At 38.8% G+C, this 19,403-nt stretch overlaps 1 protein-coding gene across 1 annotated transcript in view; it reads left to right on the plus strand.

The window, feature by feature from the left end:
- Positions 1-19,403, plus strand: part of ALLC (allantoicase) — a 49,851-nt gene that overhangs the window by 24,388 nt on the left and 6,060 nt on the right. Inside the window, exons 8-9 of the mRNA XM_003939423.2 lie at positions 18,708-18,863; positions 19,260-19,333. Coding sequence (XP_003939472.1) covers positions 18,708-18,863; positions 19,260-19,333 — 230 coding nt within the window. The remainder of the gene's footprint in view (positions 1-18,707; positions 18,864-19,259; positions 19,334-19,403) is intronic.

The raw sequence follows: 19,403 nt of genomic DNA on the forward strand, positions 1-19,403 counted from the left end.
CCAAAACTTTTTGAGTGCTGACATGATGCTCAAAGGAAATGTTCATTGAAGCATTTCAAATTTTAGATTTAGGATATTCTACCTGTAAGTGTAATGCAAGTATTTAAAAAAAACCCTGAAATCCAAACAGTCTGGTCTCCAGCATTTCAGATAAGGGATACTCAGCCGCTACTATATTTTGTTTACCCATTCATTAGTTGACAGACACTTGTTTGTGTCTGTTGGCTATTTTGAATAATGCTGGCAAAAACATTTGTGTACAAGATTTTGTGGGGACGTATGCTTTCATTTGTCAAGTGTATGCCTAAAATTGGAATTTCTGGGTCATATGACGGCTCTGTGTTAAACTTTTTGAAGAATGACTAGGCTTTTCCAAAAGCACTGCACTGTTTTACATTCTTACACCCACGTGAGGGAGTGCTGACTTCTCCCAATCTTTCCCAACACTTGCTCTCTTACTTTTTGTTTACACTCATCCTGGTGGATGTAAGGTGGCATCTCATTGTGGTTTTGATTTGCATTTTCCTCATGACTAATGAGGATGAGCATCTTTTCATATGCTTACTGGCCATTTGTTTATTTTATTTGGAAAAGTTTCTCTTCCGATCTCTATTCGCTTGTTTTAAGCAAATTTTAATAGTTTTTTTGGGGAACAGTTGGTGCTTCGTTACACGGACAAGTTCTTTAGTGGTGATTTCTGAGATTTTGGTGCATCCATCACCAGAGCAGTGTACACTGTAACCAACGTATAGCATTTTATCCCTCACCCCTACCCCTCCTCCCATTGTGTGATTCCTGTGTCTTTATATGTCTTTACAAACTAATAGCTTAGCTCCCACTTATTAGTGAGAACATATGATGTTTGGTTTTCCATTCCTGAACTATGTCACTTAGAATATTATTTCCAACTCCATCCAGGTTGCTGTGAATGCCATTATTTCATTTCTTTTTATGGCTGTGTAGTAGTCCATGGTATATGTATACGTATCATATTTACTTAAAAATTTTTTTTTTAATTTTCAATATGGGTACATAGTAGGTATATATATTTATGGGGTACATGAAATGCTTTAATACAGGTCTAATACAGGCAATGCATAATAATCACATCATGGAGAATGGGGTATCCATCCCCAATCCATTGTGTATATATCCCACTTTTTAAATCTATTTCTCCATTAATGAACACTTAGTTTGATTTCATATTTTGGCTGCAACATTGTAAACAGTGTCAAATAAACATGGAAGTGCAGACATCTCTTCAACATATTGATTTTTCTTTCTTTTGGAGATATATATATATATATATATATGTACAGTAGTGAGATTGCTGGATAAATCTATTGTTGTTCTGTTAGTTTTTTGAGCAATTTCATAGTTTTCCATAGTGAGTGTACTAATTTACATTCTCACCAATAGTGTACGTGGGCCTCAGTTTCTCCACATCCTTGCTAACATCCACTATTCTCCATTCTTAAATAAAAGCTGTATTAGTCTGCTCTCACATTGCTATAAAGATACTATTTGAGACTGGATAACTTACAAACAAAAGAGGTTTAACTGACTCACAGTTCTACATGGTGGGAGAGGCCTCAGGAAACTTAAAATCATGGCAGAAAGAGAAGGGGAAGCAAGGCATGTCTTACATGGTGGCAGGAGAGAGAGAGGGAGAGGAAGGGGGAGGGGGAGAAGGAGGGAGAGGGAAAGGGGGAAGTGCCACTTTTAAACCATCAGATCTCATGAGAACTCCCTATCACAAGAACAGCATGGGGAAAAACCACTCCATGACCCAACACCTCTTCCCAGGTCTCTCCCTTGACGTGTGGGGATTACAATTAGAGATGAAATTTGAATGGGGATGCGGCTTTTGAACCATATCAAAAGCCATTTTAATTGAGGTGGAATGACATTCATTGTGGTTTTGAGTCGCATTTTTCTGATGATTAGAGATGTTGACCATTTAAAAAATATACCTGTGGTCAATTTGTGTGTCTTCTTTTGAGAAATACTGTTCGTATCTTTTGACCATTTATAATTTTTTTTTTTTGCTACTGAATTGTTAGCTATCGAGTTGTCCTTATACATTCTTGTTATGAATCCCTTCTCAGTTGGATAGTTTGCAGATATATTTTTTCCTATTCTGTGGGTTGTCACTTCACTTTGTTATTTCCTTTGCTGCATGGTAGCATTTTAGCTTGATGTCATCCCATTTGTTAATTTTTCCTATTGTCGCCTGTGCTTTTTCACTCAAATATTTGCCAAGACCAATGTCCTAGAGCATTTTCCCAATGTTTTTTTCTAGAATTTTCACAGTTTCAGGCCTTAGAGTTAAGGTTTTGATCCATTTTGATTTTATTTTGCATATGGTGAGAGATAGGGGTCTAGTTTCATTCTTCTGCATGTGGTCATCCAGTTTTCCCAGCACCCTTTACTGAAGAGACTCTTCCCCATTTCATGTTCTTGGTGCGTTTATTGAAAATGAGCTGGCTGTAAATGGGTGGAATTATATCTGGGTTCTGTATTGTGTGTCTGTTTTTATGCCATTACCATGCTGATTTGGTTATATAGCTTCACAGCACATTTTCAAGTCAGGTAGTGTGATGCCTTCAGCTTTGTTTTTTTTTTGCTTTGGTTATTTGAAGTCTTTCATTTAAATTTTATGATTTTTTTTTCTATTTCTGAAAAGAATGTCATTGGTATTTTAATAGGGATTGAATTGAATCTGTAAATTGCTTTGGATAGTGTTGTCATTTTAACAATATTAATTCTTTCAATCTAGGAGCATGGACCTTCTTTCCATTTTTTTCTGTCTTCTTCAGTTTATTTCATCAGTGTTCTATAGTTTTCCATGTATAGCTCTTTCACTTCTTAGGATAAATGGATTCCTCAGTATTTTATGGTCCTTGTAGCTACTGTATATGCAATTGCTTGATTTATTTTTCAGATTGTTCACTGTTGGTATATATACATGCTACCGATTTTTGTACGTTGATTTTGTATCCTGCACATTTACTGAATTAGTTTATCAGTTCTAACAGTTTTTGGGTTTAGTCTTTAGGTTTTTTTAAATATAAGATCATGTTGTCTGTAAAGAAGGCTAACTTGACTTCTTTATATATATATATATATATATATATAAAATATATATTTATATATATTTTAATATATATTTATATATAAATAAAAATATAAATAAATATTTATTTATATATACAAAAATATATTTTATTGCACTTTAGGTTCTGGGGTACATGTGCAGAACATGCAGGATTGTTGCATAGGTACATACATGGCAATGTGGTTTGCTGCTTCCATCCCCCCGTCACCTATATCTGGCATTTCTCCCCATGTTATCCCTCCCCAACTCCCTACCCCCCCGCTGTCCCGCCCCTAGTCCCCCCAGCAGACCCCTGTGTGTGATGCACCCCTCCCTGTGTCCATGTGTTCTTTGTTCAACACCCGTCCATGTGTTCTCATTGTTCAATACTAGGAGTGAGAACATGCAGTGTTTGATTTTCTGTTCTTGTGTCAGTTTGCTGAGAATGATGGTTTCCAGATTCATTCATGTCCCTGCAAAGGACATGAACTCATGTTTTTTTATGGGTGCATAGTATTCCACAATGTATATGTGCCACATTTTCCTTGTCCAGTCTATCATCAATGGGCATTTGGGTTGGTTCCAGGTCTTTGCTATTGTAAACAGTGCCACACTGAACATACATGTGCATGTGTCTTTATAATAGGATGATTTATAATCCTTTGAATATATACCCAGTAATGGGATTGCTGGGTCAAATGGAATTTCTATTTCTAGGTCTTTAAGGAATCGCCACACTGTCTTCCACAATGGTTGAACTAATTTACACTCCCACCAATAGTGTAAGAGTGTTCCTGTTTCTCTACATCCTCTCCAGCATCTGTTGTCTCCAGATGTTTTAATGATCGCCACTCTAACTGGCATGAGATGATATCTCAATATGGTTTTGATTTGCATTTCTCTAATGGCCAGTGATGATGGATATTTTTCTATATGTTTGTTGGCCTCATATATGTCTTCTTTAGAAAAGTGTCTGTAATATTCTTTGCCCACTTTTGAATGGGTTTGTTAGTTTTTTTCTTGTAAATTTGTTTTAGTTGTTTGTAGATTCTGGATATTAGCCCTTTGTCAGATGGGAAGATTGCAAAAACTTTTTCCCGTTCTGTTGGTTTCCAGTTCTCTCTAATGATTGCTTCTTTTGCTGTGCAGAAGCTCTGGAGTTTAATTAGATCCCATTTGTCTATTTTGGCTTTTGTTGCCAATACTTTTGGTGTTTTAGTCATGAAGTCCTTGCCTATGCCTATGTCCTGAATGGTTTTGCCTAGCGTTTCTTCTAGGGTTTTTATGGTGTTAGGTCTTATGTTTAAATCTTTAATCTATCTGGAGTTTATTTTAGTGTAAGGTGTCAGGAAGGGGTCCGCTTTCTGCTTTCTGCACATGGCTAGCCAGTTTTCCCAACACCATTTAGTAAACAAGGACTCCTTTCCCCATTGTTTGTTTTTGTCAGGTTTGTCAAAGATAAGGTTGTTGTAGATGTGTGGTGTTGCCTCCAAGGCCTCTGTTCTGTTCCATTGGTCTGTATCTCTGTTTTGGTACCAGTACCATGTGGTTTTGATTACTGTAGCCTTGTAGTAAAGTTTGAAGTCAGGTAGTATGATGCCTCCAGCTTTGTTCTTTTTGCTTAGAATTGACTTGGTTATGCGCGCCCTGTTTTGGTTCCATATGAAATTTAAGGTGGTTTTTTCCAGTTCTGTGAAGAGGGTCATAGTTAGCTTGATGCAGATAGCACTGAATCTATAAATTACTTTGGGCAGTATGGCCATTTTCACAATAATTGAATCTTCCTAACCATAAGCATGGAATGTTTTTCCATCTGTTTGTGTCCTCTCTTTTTTCCTTGAGCAGTGGTTTGTAGTTCTCCTTGAAGAAGTCCTTCATGTTTTTTGTTAGTTGTATTCCTAGGTATTTTATTCTCTTTGTAGCAATTGTGAATTGGAGTTCATTCTTGATTTGGCTCTCTTGAAGTCTTTTATTGGTGTATAGGAATGCTTGTGATTTCTGCACATTGATTTTGTATTCTGAGACTTTGCTGAAGTTGCTTATCAGTTTCAGGAGATTTTGGGCTGAGATGATGGGGCCTTCTAAATATACAATAATTCTGTCTGCAAATAGAGACAATTTGACTTCCTCCTTTCCTAATTGAATACCCTTTATTTCTTTTTATTGCCTGATTACTCTGGCTAGAACTTCCAATACTATATTGAATAGGAGTGGTAAGAGAGGGCATCCTTGTCTAGTGCCAGATTTCAAAGGGAATGCTTCCAGTTTTTGCCCATTCAGTATGACATTGGCTGTGAGTTTGTCGTAAATAGCTTTTATTATTTTGCGATACATTCCATTGATACCTAGTTTATTGAGAGTTTTTAGCATAAAGCGTTGTTGAATTTTGTCAAAGGTCTTCTCTGCATCTGTTGAGATAATCATGTGGTTTTTGTCTTTGGTTCTGTTTATGAGGTGAATTACATTTATAGACTTGCATACATTGAACCAGCTTGCATCCTGGGGATGAAACCTACTTGATCATGATGAATAAGCTTTTTGAGGTGCTCTTACAATTGGTTTGCCAGTATTTTATCGAAGAGTTTTGCATCTATGTTCATCATGGATATTGGCCTGAATTTTTCTTTCTTTCTTTCTTTTTTTTTTTCTGAGATGGAGTTTCACTCCTGTTACCCAGGCTGGAGTGCAATGGCGCGATCTCGGCCCACCGCAATCTCCGCCTCCTGGGTTCAGGCAATTCTGCCTCAGCCTCCTGAGTAGCTGGGATTACACGCACACGCCACCATGCCCAGCTAATTTTTTTGTATTTTTTAGTAGAGACGGGGTTTCACCATGTTGACCAGGATGGTCTCAATCTCTTGACTTCGTGATCCGCCCGCCTCGGCCTCCCAAAGTGCTGGGATTACAGGCTTGAGCCACCGTGCCTGGCTGGCCTGAAGTTTTCTTATTGAGTCTTGCCGGGTTTTGGTATCAGGATGATGTTGGTCTCATAAAATGATTTGGGAAGGATTCCCTCTTTTGGGTTGTTTGGAATAGTTTCAGAAGGAGTGGTACCCACTTCTCTTTGTATGTCTGGTAGAATTCAGCTGTGAACCCATCTGGACCTGGGATTTTCTTGGTTGGTAGGCTATTAATTGCTGCCTCAACTTCAGCCCTTGTTATTGGTTTATTCAGGGTTTCGACTTCTTCCTGGTTTAGGCTTGGGAAGGTGCAAGTGTCCAGGAATTTACCCATTTCTTCTAGGTTTACTGGTTTATGTGCATAGAGTTGTTTGTAGTAATTTCTGATGGTAGTTTGTATTTCTGTGGAATCTGCGGTGATATCCCCTTTATCGTTTTTTATTGCATCTATTTGATTCTTCTCTCTTTTCTTTTTTATTAATCTAGCTAGGGCTATTTTGTTGATCTTTTCAAAAATAGATGTATTGATTTTTTGAAGGGTTGTGTTTCTGTCTCCTTCAGTTCTGATCTGAGCTTAGTTATTTCATATCTTCTGCTAGCTTTTGATTTTTTTTTGACCTTTTTCCTCTAGCTTTTTCAATTTTGATGATAGGGTTTGATTTTAGATATTTCCTTGCTTCTCATATGGGCATTTATTGCTGTAAATTTTCCTCTAGACACTGCTTTAAATGTGTTCCAGAGATTCTGGTACATTGTATCTTCATTGTCATTGGTTTTGAAGAATATCTTTATTTTTGCCTTCATTTCATTGTTTATCCAGTCAACATTCAAAATCCAGTTGTTCAATTTGCATGAAGTTGTGAGGTTCTGAGTTACTTTCTTAATCCTGAGTTCTAATTTGATTGCAGTGTGGTCTGAGAGACTGTTTTGTTATGATTTCCGTTCTTTTGCATTTACTGAGGAGTGATTTACTTCCAATTATGTGGTCAATTTTAGAGTAGGTGTGATGTGGTGCTGGAAGAATGTATATTATGTAGATTTGGGGTGGAGAGTTCTGTAAATGTCTATTAGGTTTGCTTGTTCCAGATCTGAGTTCAAGTCCTGGATATCCTTGTTAATTTTCTGTCTTGTTGATCCAATATTGACAGTGGAATGTTAAAGTCTCCCACCAATATTGTGGGAGTCTAAGTCTCTTCTTGCTTTATGTATCTGGGTGCTCCTGCATTGGGTGCGTATATATTTAGGATCATTTGCTCTTCTTGTTGCATTGATCCTTTCACTATTCTGTAATGCCCTTCTTTGTCTCTTTTGATCTTTGTTGGTTTAAAGTCTGTTTTTTCAGAGACTAGGATTGCAACTCCTGCTTTGTCTTGCTCTCCATTTGCTTCGTAAATCTTCCTCCATCCCTTTATTTTGAGCCTGTGTGTGTCCTTGCACATGAGATGGGTTTCCTGGATACAGCACACCAATGGGTTTTGACTTTTTATCCAATTTGCCAGTCTGCCACTTTTGACTGGGCATTTAGCCCATTTATATTTAAGGTTAATATTGTTATGTGTGAATTTGATTCTGCCATTTTGATGCTAGCTGGCTGTTTTGTTCGTTAGTTGACAGAGTTTCTTCATTGTGTTGATGCTCTTTACCATTTGGTATGTTTTTTGGAGTGGCTGGTACTGGTAGTTCCTTTCTATGTTTAGTGCTTCTTTCAGAAGTTCTCATAAGGCAGGCCTGGTGGTGATGAAATATCTGAGCAGTTGCTTGTTCATAAAGAATTTTATTTCTCCTTTGCTTATGAAGCTTAGTTTGGCTGGATATGAAATTCTAGGTTGAAAATTCTTTTCTTTAAGGATGTTGAATATTGGCCCCCACTCTTCTGGCTTGTTGGGTTTCTGCTGAGAGATCCACTGTGAGTCTGATGGGCTTCCCTTTGTGGGTAACCCGACCTTTCTCTCTGGCTGCCCTTAGCATTTTTTCCTTCATTTCAACTCTGCTGAATCTTATGATTTTGTGCCTTGGGGTTGCTCTTCTTGAGGAATATCTTTGTGGTGTTCTCTGTATTTCCTAGACTTGAATATTGGCCTGCCTTGCTAGGTTGGGGAAGTTTTCCTGGATAATATCCTGAAGAGTATTTTCCAGCTTGGATTCATTTTCTCCCTCATATTCAGGTACACCTATCAAACGTAGATTAGGTCTTTTCACATAATCCCATATTTCTTGGAGGCTTTGTTCATTTCTTTTTACTTGTTTTTCTCGAATCTTGCCTTCTCATTTTATTTCATTGAATTGATCTTCATCTCTGATATCCTTTCTTCTGCTTGGTCGATTAGGCTATTGAAACTTGTGTATGCTTCGTGAAGTTTTCGTGTTGTGTTTTTCAGCTCCACTAATTCATTTATATTCTTCTCTAAGCTGTTTATTCTCATTAGCATTTCATCAAACCTTTTTTCAAGGTTCTTAGTTTCTTTGCATTGGGTTAGAACATGTTCTTTTAGTTCAGAGATGTTTGTTACTACCCACTTTCTGATGCCTGTTTCTGCCAATTCATCAGATTCATTCTCCATCTAGCTTTGTTCCCTTGCTGGTGAGGAGTTGTAATTCCCTGGAGGAGGAGAGGTGTTCTGGTTTTGGGTGTTTTCATTCTTTTTGCACTGGTTTCTTCTCATCTTTGTGGATTTATCTACCTGTGGTCATTGTAGTTGGTGACTTTCGGATGGGGTCTCTGAGTGGATGTCCTTTTTGCTGATGATGAAGTTATTTCTTTCTGTTTTTTAGTTTTCCTTCTAATAGTCAGGCCCCTCTGCTGTAGGACTGCTGGAGGTTCACTCCAGACCCTGCTTGCCTGGGGATCACCTGTGGCAGCTGCAGAACAGTAAGGGTTTCTTCTGTTATCTTTGTCCCAGAAGGATACTTGCCAGATGTCAGCTTGAGCTCTCTTTTATGAGGTATTTCTTTGGATATATGGGGGTTGGGGAGCTGCTTAAGGAGACAGTCTGTCTCTTATAGGAGTTCAAGTGCTGAGCTGTGAGCCCCGTTATTCTGTTCAGAGCTGCTGGGAAGGCACGTTTAGGTCTGCTGCAGTGGAACTCATAACTGTCTTTTTTTCCCAGATGTTCCGTCCTGGGAAGGTGGGGCTTTATTTATAAGTTCCTGACATACTGTGGTCTTTTTTCAGAGATGCCTTGCCTAGCAAGGAGGTAGCCTAGTTACAGTCTGCCAGCAGAGGCATTGCTGAACTGCCATGGGCTCTGCCCAGCTGCTGTGTGAATTTCCTTGTGGTTTTGTTTATAGAGGTATAGTTAGGACTGCCTCAATAATGGTGGACTGCCTTGGTATTGGTGGACTGTCTTGGTAATGGTGAATTGCCTCGGTAATGGCAGACTGCCTCAATAATGGTGGACTGCCTTGGTAGTGGTGGATTGCTTTGGTAATGGTGGATGCCCTTCCTCTCACAGAGCTGGACCATCCTGGTCCAACTATGCTTGCTGGGTAACTCTCAATTCAGAGCATTTCAGATTTCTGTTCTTTGTGGGTGTGGGACCCACCAAGCCAGATGACCTGGTTCCCTGTTTCAGCCCCCTTTTTTTCAATTGAATGGGCAACTTTGTCTCCCAGATATTCCAGGAACCAGTTGAAATGGCCACCCAGATTTGTATGAGTTTTTCTATGGAGACCCACTGCACTGGCAGAAACAGCTGTGCTGGAACCTTAGGGCACTTTTCTGCTCAGGAATCTCCTGGTCTGTGGGCAGTAAAAACTCGTTTGGAAATGCAGTGGTCACTCACTCTTTGTGTTCTCACTGGGAGCTGCACTCCAGAGCTGTTCCTATTTGGCTGTCTTCTCTCTGTGATGACTAACTTGACTTCTTTCTTTTCAATTTGGATGCCATTTCTTTCTCTTGCATAATTGTTCTAGCCAGGACTTCCAATATTATGTTAATAAAAGTGGTGAAAGTGGGCATCCTTGTCTTGTTCCAGATCTTAGAGAAAAGGCTTTCATTTTTTTGTCCATTCAGTATGATGTTACTTGTGGGTTTGTCATATGTGTCTATGTGGTTTTTGTTATTTTGAGGTACATTTTTTTCTATACTCAGTTTATTGAGAGTTTTTTTTTTTTTTTTTTCCCAGCATGAAGTCACGTTGAATTTATCAAGGGCATTCCAGCATCTATGGAAATGATCATATGGTTTTTGTTCTTGGTTCAGTTAGTGGTGTATCATGTTTATTGATTCATGTATATTGAGCCTTGAAATTCATTCCTTGCCTTCCTGGAATGAATTTCACTTGATCATGATGAATGATCTGTTTATTGTGTTGTTAAATTCAGTTTGCTGGTGTTTTGTTTAGGATTTTTACATCTATGTCCATCATCTATATTAACCTGTAGTTTTTCTTTTTTTGTTGTGTCTTTGTCTGGTTTTGGTATCAGGGTAATTCTGGCCTTATAGAATGAGTGTGGAAGTCTTCCTTCTACTTCAATTTTCTTGAAAGATTTGAGTAAAGTTGGTATTAGTTATTTCTTTTATGTTTGGTAGAATTCAACTGTGAAGCCATAGGTTCTGGAATTTTCTTCGATGGGAGACTTTAAAAATTTCAGCTTTGATCTCATCATTATCGGTTTATTAAGGTTTTCTATTTCTTAACGGTTCAATCTTCATAGATTGTATGTGTTCAGAAGTACATCCATTTCTTCTAGGGTTTCCAATTTGTTGGTTTGTAGGTGTTTATAATAATCTCTAATTAGTCTTTGTAATTCTGTGGTCACGTTTCCTTTTGGCTGAGTACAGTGGGCTTTATTGATGGTACAAGACAGGGTGTGGCTATCTAGACCTCTCTCTCTTTAGGGGGTCTGGCATGGAAACTGTGTCAAGGGGAGATTCTCAGTATGGTGGGAGGCTGAGTGTGGCAGGGACCCCATAGCATCTGAGAACCTGTCTCATCCTCTGGTGATCTTGCTGGGGCTGGTGGTCCAGGGGCTCTTACTCTTTGGAGGCCATGTGAACCATGAGGTTCACTACCCTGTTGCTGTAGCCAAATTCATTGCCATACCAGGAAATGAGCTTGACAAAGTGGTCATTGAGGGCAATACCAGCCCCAGCATCAAAGCTGAAAAAGTGCATATCTGTTAAAGTCAGAGGAGACAACGTGGCACTTACTATAGCCCAGGATGCCCTTGAGGGGGGCCCTTCAATGCCTGCTTGCTTCACCACCTTTTTGATGGTACCATATTTGTCAGGTTTCTCCAGATGGCAGGTCATGTCCAAAATGACACTGAGGTGAGGATATGGAACAGCATGCTACCGAGCTTTCCATTCAGCTTGGGGATGACTTTTCCAACAGCTTTGGCATTGCCAGTAGATGCAGAGATGATGTTCTGTAGAGCCCTGTGGCTATCCTGCCAATGTTCCCAAGAAAGGGCACTCATGATCTTCTGGGTGGTAGTGATGGCATAGGCTGTGGTCATGAGTACTTCCATGATGCCAAAATTGTCATAGATGACCTTGGCCAGGAGGGCTAAATGTTGGGTGGTGTATGAGGCATTGCTAGTGATCTTGAGGCTGTTTTCATAATTCTCATGATTCATACCCCACATAAACATAAGGGGCACCAGCAGAAGGTGCAGAGATGTTGGCTCTTTTGGCTTACCCCTCTAAGTGAGCCCCAGCCTTCTCCATGGTAATGGAGATTCTAATGGACTCAACAACATAATTATTGGCATTGGTGTCATTTCATTTGATTTTGGAGGGGGTCTTGCTACTGGAAGATAATGATGGGATTTCCATTGATGTCAGGCTTCCCATTCTGAGCCTTGATGATGTTGTGGAACTTGCCATGGGTGGAAGCATACTGGAACATGTAGATCAGGTAGTTGAGGTCAATGAATGCATCATTGTTTTTGACAATATCCATTTTGCCAGAGCTAAAAGCAGCCTTAGTGACCAGGCGCTCTGTATGGCCAAATTTCTTTACCCTGGCCTTCATTTTCACCTTGGTGCCTAAGGGACATGGCTGGCACTGCATAAGAAATTGTAGGTGTCTATCAAATGGAAAAAGAGAAGAGAACCATCTCATTTTTAATGTATTCTTTTCTATTTCTGATTTTTTGGGTTTTTTCTCTTTGTAATTAGTCTAGCTAAAGGTTCGTCACTTTTGTTTCTTTTCAAAAAAGCAACTTTTTTGTTTTGTTGATCCTGTGTATTATTTTAATCACCATTTCATTTATTTATCCTCTGATCTTTATTTTTTTTCTGCTACTAATTTTGGGTTTGGTTTATACTTGCTTTTCTAATCTTTTGAGATGCATTGTTAGATTAATTTGAAGTGTTTTTACTTCTTTGATATAGGTATTTATTGCTATAAACTTCCCTCCTAGTACTGCATTTGTTGTATCACATTTATTTTTATATGTTGTATTTCCATTTTCATTTGTTTAAAGCACTTTTAAAATGTTCTTCTTATTGGCCCATTTGTTGTTCAGAAACATGTTGTTTAATTTCTATGTGTTTGTGTATTTTCCAAGGTTCCTCTTATTATTGACTACTAGTTTTATTCCACTGAAGTCAGAAAAGATACTTTATGTGATTCTACTTTTTTTGAATTTGTTTAGACTTGTTTCATGGCCCAAGACTTGGTCTATTCTAGGGAATATTCCATGTACTGATGAAAAGAATGTGTATTCTGCAGCAGTTGGGTAAAATGTTCTGTAATGTCAGTTAGGTCCATTAGATCCAGTGTGTAGTTTGACTTCACTATTTCTTTGTTGATTTCCTGTCTGGAATATTTGTCTATTACTGAAAGTAAGGTGTGGAAGTCCCCTATTATTATTACATTGTAGTCTATCTATCCCGTTAGATCTATTAATGTTTGCTTTACACACTTGAAAACTCTGGTGTTGGACACATAGATATTCATAATTGTTATATCCTCTTGCCAAATTAACCCCATTTATCATTATACAGTGTCTTGTCTTTTTTTTTTTTTTAACAGTCTTTGATTGTAGTCTATTTTATCTGATATAAGTGTAGCTAATCCTACTCTCTTTTGATCTCTGGTTGCATGAGATATCTTTTTCTATCCCTTCACTGTCAGCCTACTTGTGTCTTTATAGATCAAATAGGTTTCTTGTAGGCAGTATATATTTGGGTCTTGTTTCTCAGTCTATTAAGCAACAGTATGCTTTTATTGGGAACATTGAGTCTATTTACATTAAGAATTGTCATGAAGTAAGAGCTTACTGTAATTTTGTTGCTTTTTTCTGGTTGTTATGTAATTTTCTTTTCTTTTTCTTTCTTTCTTAGTGGTTAACTAATTTTCTCTGATAGTATGTTTTAATTGATTTTTATTTTTAGTGAATCCATTATAGGTTGTTGCATTGTGGTTACCATGAGGCTTACAAAAACATCTTATAGATATAACAAGTTATTTTAAAGAGATGCCAACTCATCTTAGATCATGAAGATAAAATAGAAATAAACAAAGACAAGCTAAAAAACTCTACATTTTTAACTTTATCCCTCCTCCCACATTTGACTTAATGTTGTCTCAATTTGCATGTTTTTATATTGCGTATCTTTTAACACCTGTAAAAGATATCAACAAAAAGATTACTATTTTTGATAGATTTGTCTTTTGGACTTCATGTTAGAGTTATGAGTGAATTGCACACTACAATTACAATGTTAGAATATTCTGAGTTTGTTAATGTACTTAATTTTACTAGTGGGTTTTATAAATTCAAATGTTTTCTTTTTGCACATTAGTGTTTTTTTTCCCCCTCAAACTGAAGAACTTTAGCGTTTCATTTAAGAATGGTGGTGGTAAAGTCTCTCAGCTTTTGTTTATTCAGGAAAAATTTTCTCTCTCTTGCATATATGAAAGATAGCTTTTCTGGATACAAAATTCTTGGATGGCAGTCTTTTTTTTTTCTTTCAGCACTTTAAAATGTCATCCCATCCCACTTCTTTTTGGCCTATATGGTTTCCACTGAGGAGTCTGTTGCCAGATGAAATGAAGCTTCTTTGTGTTATTTGCTTTTTTTTTTAAATAAATCTTGCTGCTTTCAGGATTTTTTATCCTTGACCTATTTTTTCTTGAAACAGGGTCTCATTTTTTTCTTGAAACAGGGTATCATTTTATCACCCAAGCTGGAGTCCAATGATGTGATCACAGCTTACTGTAGCTTCAACCTCCTTTGGCTCAGATGATCCTCCCACAGCAGCATCCCAAGTAGCTGGGACCCCTGGTACACACCACCATGCGTGGCTAATTTTTGTAGAAATGGGGTTTTACCATATTGCCTAGGCTGGTCTCAAAATCCTGGGCTCAAGCAATCCACCCACCTTGAACTCCCATGTGCTGGAATTATAGGCATGAGCCACTGTACCCAGCCTGTCCTTGATCTTTAGGAGTTATTATATGTCTTGGAGTAGTCTTATTTGGATACAATTCATTTGGTATTTTCTGACCTTTCTGTACCAGATATTTATCGCTTTATCAAGTTTTGAAAAGTTTTCTATTATTTCTTTGAATAAACTTTCTACCCCTTGCTCTTGTGCAACTCCCTCCTGACCACCAATAATTCTTAGATTTGTTCTTTTGAGGTAATTTTTTTATATCTTGTAAGCAATCTTTATTCTTTTTCATTTTTTTCTCTTCTGTGTATCTTTGAATAGCCCATTTTTGAGCTCACTGATTCATTCCTCTGCTTGCTTCATTCTACTCTTAAGAACCTCTAATGAATCTTTTGGTTCAGCAAATGTGTTTTTCCATTCAAAAATTTCTGTTTGATTTTTGAAAATTATTTAAATCTCGCTGTTAAATTCCTCTGATAAATTTCTTTTCTTTTCTTTTTTTTTTTTTTTGAGACGGAGTTTCGCTGTTGTTACCCAGGCTGGAGTGCAATGGCACGATCTCGGCTCACTGCAACCTCTGCCTCCTGGGTTCAAGCAATTCTCCTGCCTCAGCCTCCCAAGTAGCTGGGACTACAGGCATGCACCACCACACCCGGCTAATTTTTGTATTTTTAGTAGAGATGGGGTTTCACCTTGTTGACCAAGATGGTCTCGATCTCTTGACCTCGTGATCCACCCGCCTCGGCCTCCCAAAGTGCTGGGATTATAGGTGTGAGCCACCGCACCCGGCCTCTCTGATAAATTTCTAAGCTGCTCTTGTGTGCTATCTTTGAGGTTGAGTTTCCTTAAAATTGATATTTGGAATTATTGGTCACAAAGTTTGTATGTCACTGTGTTATTATGATCAGCCACTGGTTCCTTGCTTTGTCTATTTGGGGATGTCATGGTTCTTTGCTGTTGTTTCTTATGAATGTGCATCTATGCCTGTGCATTGAAGGATTAGTTGTTTATTCCAGTCTTTTCTGTCTGTTTTGTTTCCACTTTTACTGAATATGCTTGCTTAGATGTAGGGAGTGTCCTACATTTTAGCACACCTGGGCCAGATTAGAAGAAGAATTGTCTTGGGACATACATAAAATAACACTAACGATAGCTGATGAGCCAAAACACACACACACACACACACACACACACACACAGAGACAGACACACACACACCCCTCATACTGTTTTAAGAAAGTTTATGGATTTGTGTTGGACTGCATTCAGAGCCACCATGAGCCTCCTAAGACCCACTGGCCATGGGCTGGACATGCTTAGCTTAGAGAATCTATAAATTACCTGTTGATTTTATTTCCTGCTAGGTAGCTGCCTCCTTTTCAGCACTAGATGGCACCTTAAGCCCAAGATTGCCTCATTTTTAGTAAACAATCAAATTACGGCCCATCAGAATAGGGGAGGTCCTCAGGGCGTGTTCTAGTGGTGTGGGAGGGTTAGCTAGGTGCTTGTCCCCAGGGGACCTGAGGACCAAACCTCTTACAGAATGGTGCTGCTGAGCAGCAACTCTGATCCAGAGGACCTGAGGACCAACCCTCTTACAGCATGGTGCTGTCGAGCAGCAACTCTGATTTTGTGTTTCCTCTGGCTGAGTAACAGAGTTTGCAGGGCTGGGGATGGGATGTCTCACTCTCAGTGTGAAGCCTCCACCTTATGGACCATGAGATGGGTCACTGTGGCCCCAGTATCTCAGTGTCCATGTGTAAGGTAGAACCCTGTCCTAGGAGTCAGGGCTGGGTCAAATAAAGGAGACTGCGCCTCTCAACCACACTCACCCAGGACTTAGCCTCAGCAACAGGCATGTAGGGGCAGCATGAGGAGCTCTGATGTCCTGCCTCTCCTGGGAAGACAGCCCTGCAATCATGGGCTGCACTTATTTTCAGTCTCCACTTTGCTGATGTGGGAGAGGGAGTGAAGGTGAGGTCTTGGTTCGTATACCACAGACTATCACTGTTCTTTCTGAATTTTAGCAGATATTCTTGAATAGATGTTGCTGAATTTTCTGTATGCCCTGAGGGCCATTTCCAGAGACCTGAAGTGTGTTTTCCCATCTTCCAACGCCTCTAAACTTCACCAGCTCCACTGAGGGATAGGACAGCAAGGCTCCTCATGCTGTCATGCCAGAAGTGGCTCTCTGGAACCTTATTTTTGATGCAGTGTTTCTCTGGTGATCATGCTTTAAAGTGAGACACAAAAATGGAAAGATCTAAACACATGTTTACTAATATTAATTAATCACTGAAATCATCTGATCTAAAAACAAGTCATTTACTTACAAGGATGGGCAAAGCTTACAAGAGATTCAGGCCTTTCCCCACTTGTTAATTTAACATGCACTAATGAAATAACGACTTTGAGCTAGAGACTGGGCATTGGCCATATAATTATTTTCCTGGCAGTGTGTAGGGCAGAGCCAACAGAGTGTAAGCTTTGTGAAGAAAGGGCCATGGGTCCAGATAATCATTTTTATACATCTGACACTTAGCACAGCATGGGGAACAGAGGAGACGCTCAATAACTATCTGTTGTTAGCTTTAATTGACAGAGTTCTTGTCCCTATGAAGTGAATAACCCAATGGGAGACAGATAAAAAATATAACTGCAAAATAGTGATACATATCATAAGAAAAATATTTTGGTAGAGTCATAGATATTTCTATTTTCCTATCTCTGACCCACCAAAATAGTAACTTTATATGTCCAATCCAATTTGTATAGGATTCATGAGTCAAGGGAGGGTCTAAAATAGTTTCTGAGAAACTATTTTAAAAAAGCTCTGCTTTTCTGGGTTGAATATGAAGGGTCCCTAAGCACATACAAGCTCTTTCCTAATTGATCAGTGTTGCCTGCCTGAAGAGGAGAGAGGGGCAGTATCTATGTACAGATTTCAAGCCCCAACTCTTATGGCATCTTTAATTGCTCCATGAGGATTCTGCCTGGGATCCAGGTGTAAAGGGAAAGGAAGCAGGGGAAAACCAGGCTTGTGTCACAGGGACACATTGGGTGGGAATGGGTTGGTTTAAATGAGATGTCCTCAGAGGATGAGGAATAATTTCTGGGATCCCTTGACAGTTTGGATTAAATGCAAGTTTGGATATTAACTCTGTAAAGAAAAATCTTATTTTTTAAAATGTGGAATTGACTTTACTTTCAACAGATGAATATCTTCTATACCATTAAAGCCAATTATAACATTTAATGAACCAGAATGGCAGTGATATTACTCTCACAGTCTAGCTCCTGCTGAATTACTCCCTCTAGGATATTTTCTAGGGTTTTATGCCAATGAAGTTTGGGTTTATTTGTTGTAAACTGCAAGAATTCCATTGTTTTGCCAAAAAGTTTTTCAGATCACTCATTTTCACTAAATTTGTAAAATAAAAACATATAGGGCTTGTTTTAGAAAAATGTTTTGCTTAAATTAATTTTCTAGGTTAAAAAAGCTTGGCTTCCACCTTCTAGGAATTAATATTCAAAGAAACAAAGCATTCACTCTACTAGAATCCAATGCTGTGAGTTGATCTTGGTAGTGCTTTGCTACTCTGCAGACCTAATTTCAGGCTGCCGTGGTTCTCAGCAGCAATTTGATTTTGTGAATATTATCTTTTGTATTCTCAATTGCATTGCTAAGCAGTGTGGTGTTGTAAATATAAAAACAGACGGTTCTCTTGTCTGAGTCTGTGGGAGTCAGCAATGCTCATTTCTAGCACCAAACATTATGTGTATGGTAAATTTCCAAAATGCTGTTTGACTTGGAGTTGTTCATTTAATTAAAAAAAAACTTCAATGGCTACTATGTGCCTGGCTGGACCTCTTCTAGGTAGAAATGATACGAGAGTGGTACAGAAGTGAACAACATAGCTAACTGGTCTGGCCTGCAAGGGTTTTGCATTCTGGGTTTGGGAGACTGATTTTAGCAGAAACTTAAAAAGATAACTTCAGACTGTGATTTGCTTGTAAACAAGCAAAGGGATATGATACCATGTAACCTGGGGGTCAGGCGGTGGCTGGATGGAGCAGGGAGGAGACAACTTCAGAGGATGAGAGGGAAGGCTTTTCTGAGGCCATGGCCTTGGGTGAGGAACATAAGTAGTCTTTTGGAAAGCGGAGAAAGTTGTTCTGGCACATGGTAATGTCAAGGGCAAAGGCCCTGGGGCAGTGGGCTTGTTGTACTTGAGAAACAGCAGGCAGGTGTGGCCAAATCCTACCAAGGGAGGGGACTAGAGAAGACAGGAGGGGCCTGCAGTTTATGACACACAAGCAGCCTTTTTTTATAAGCAGTAACTAAGGCACCTTTCCTTTCCAGACGGTGGAATTGCACGGCTTAGAGTATTCGGTACTGGACAAAAAGACTGGACTGCAACTGACCCCAGAGAACCTGAAGACCTAGCGGCCATCGCTTTTGGGGGTGTCTGTGTAGGATTTAGTAATGCCAATTTTGGGCACCCAAACAATATAATAGGTAAGAAGATATTCTCGGAGCTGGCTTATTTAGGAAGTCTGGCTACCAGCATTAAATACCCCAATATGGTCAAAATGTTTTAAAAGGAAAGGCATATCTCAAAGCATGGGAGTAGATGAGATTAATCTTCCATGTGTATGAATTGATGTCTTTACGACATGAAGTAAGTCAACGTTAGCAATTTTTCTTCCTAATTTTGGCTTAAGTAGCTGCTTTAAAAGGAAAAGTAAAATTTAACTAATTCTATGATTGTGAATTTATGGAAACATTCACTTTAGTGAAAATAACATGTAGCAATGCTCAGGTGTATAAGATCTGTAATAAAATTACAGCAATGTATTCCTCCTCACAGTTGAAATCATGCAGCTTACCATTCCACAATGTTACTTTCTGTAGGAGTTGGCAGGGCGAAGTCTATGGTGGACGGCTGGGAAACTGCAAGAAGTCTGGACAGGCCCCCGATATTAGAAGTAAGAAGTTAAAAATAACGATGTGCTTTTCCTACAAAGTATTTTTGGAACTTCTTTTTCGTTTAAATAA

This window comes from Saimiri boliviensis, chromosome 1 (assembly GCF_048565385.1).
Source record: "Saimiri boliviensis isolate mSaiBol1 chromosome 1, mSaiBol1.pri, whole genome shotgun sequence".
In the NCBI taxonomy this organism is placed as follows: domain Eukaryota; kingdom Metazoa; phylum Chordata; class Mammalia; order Primates; family Cebidae; genus Saimiri; species Saimiri boliviensis.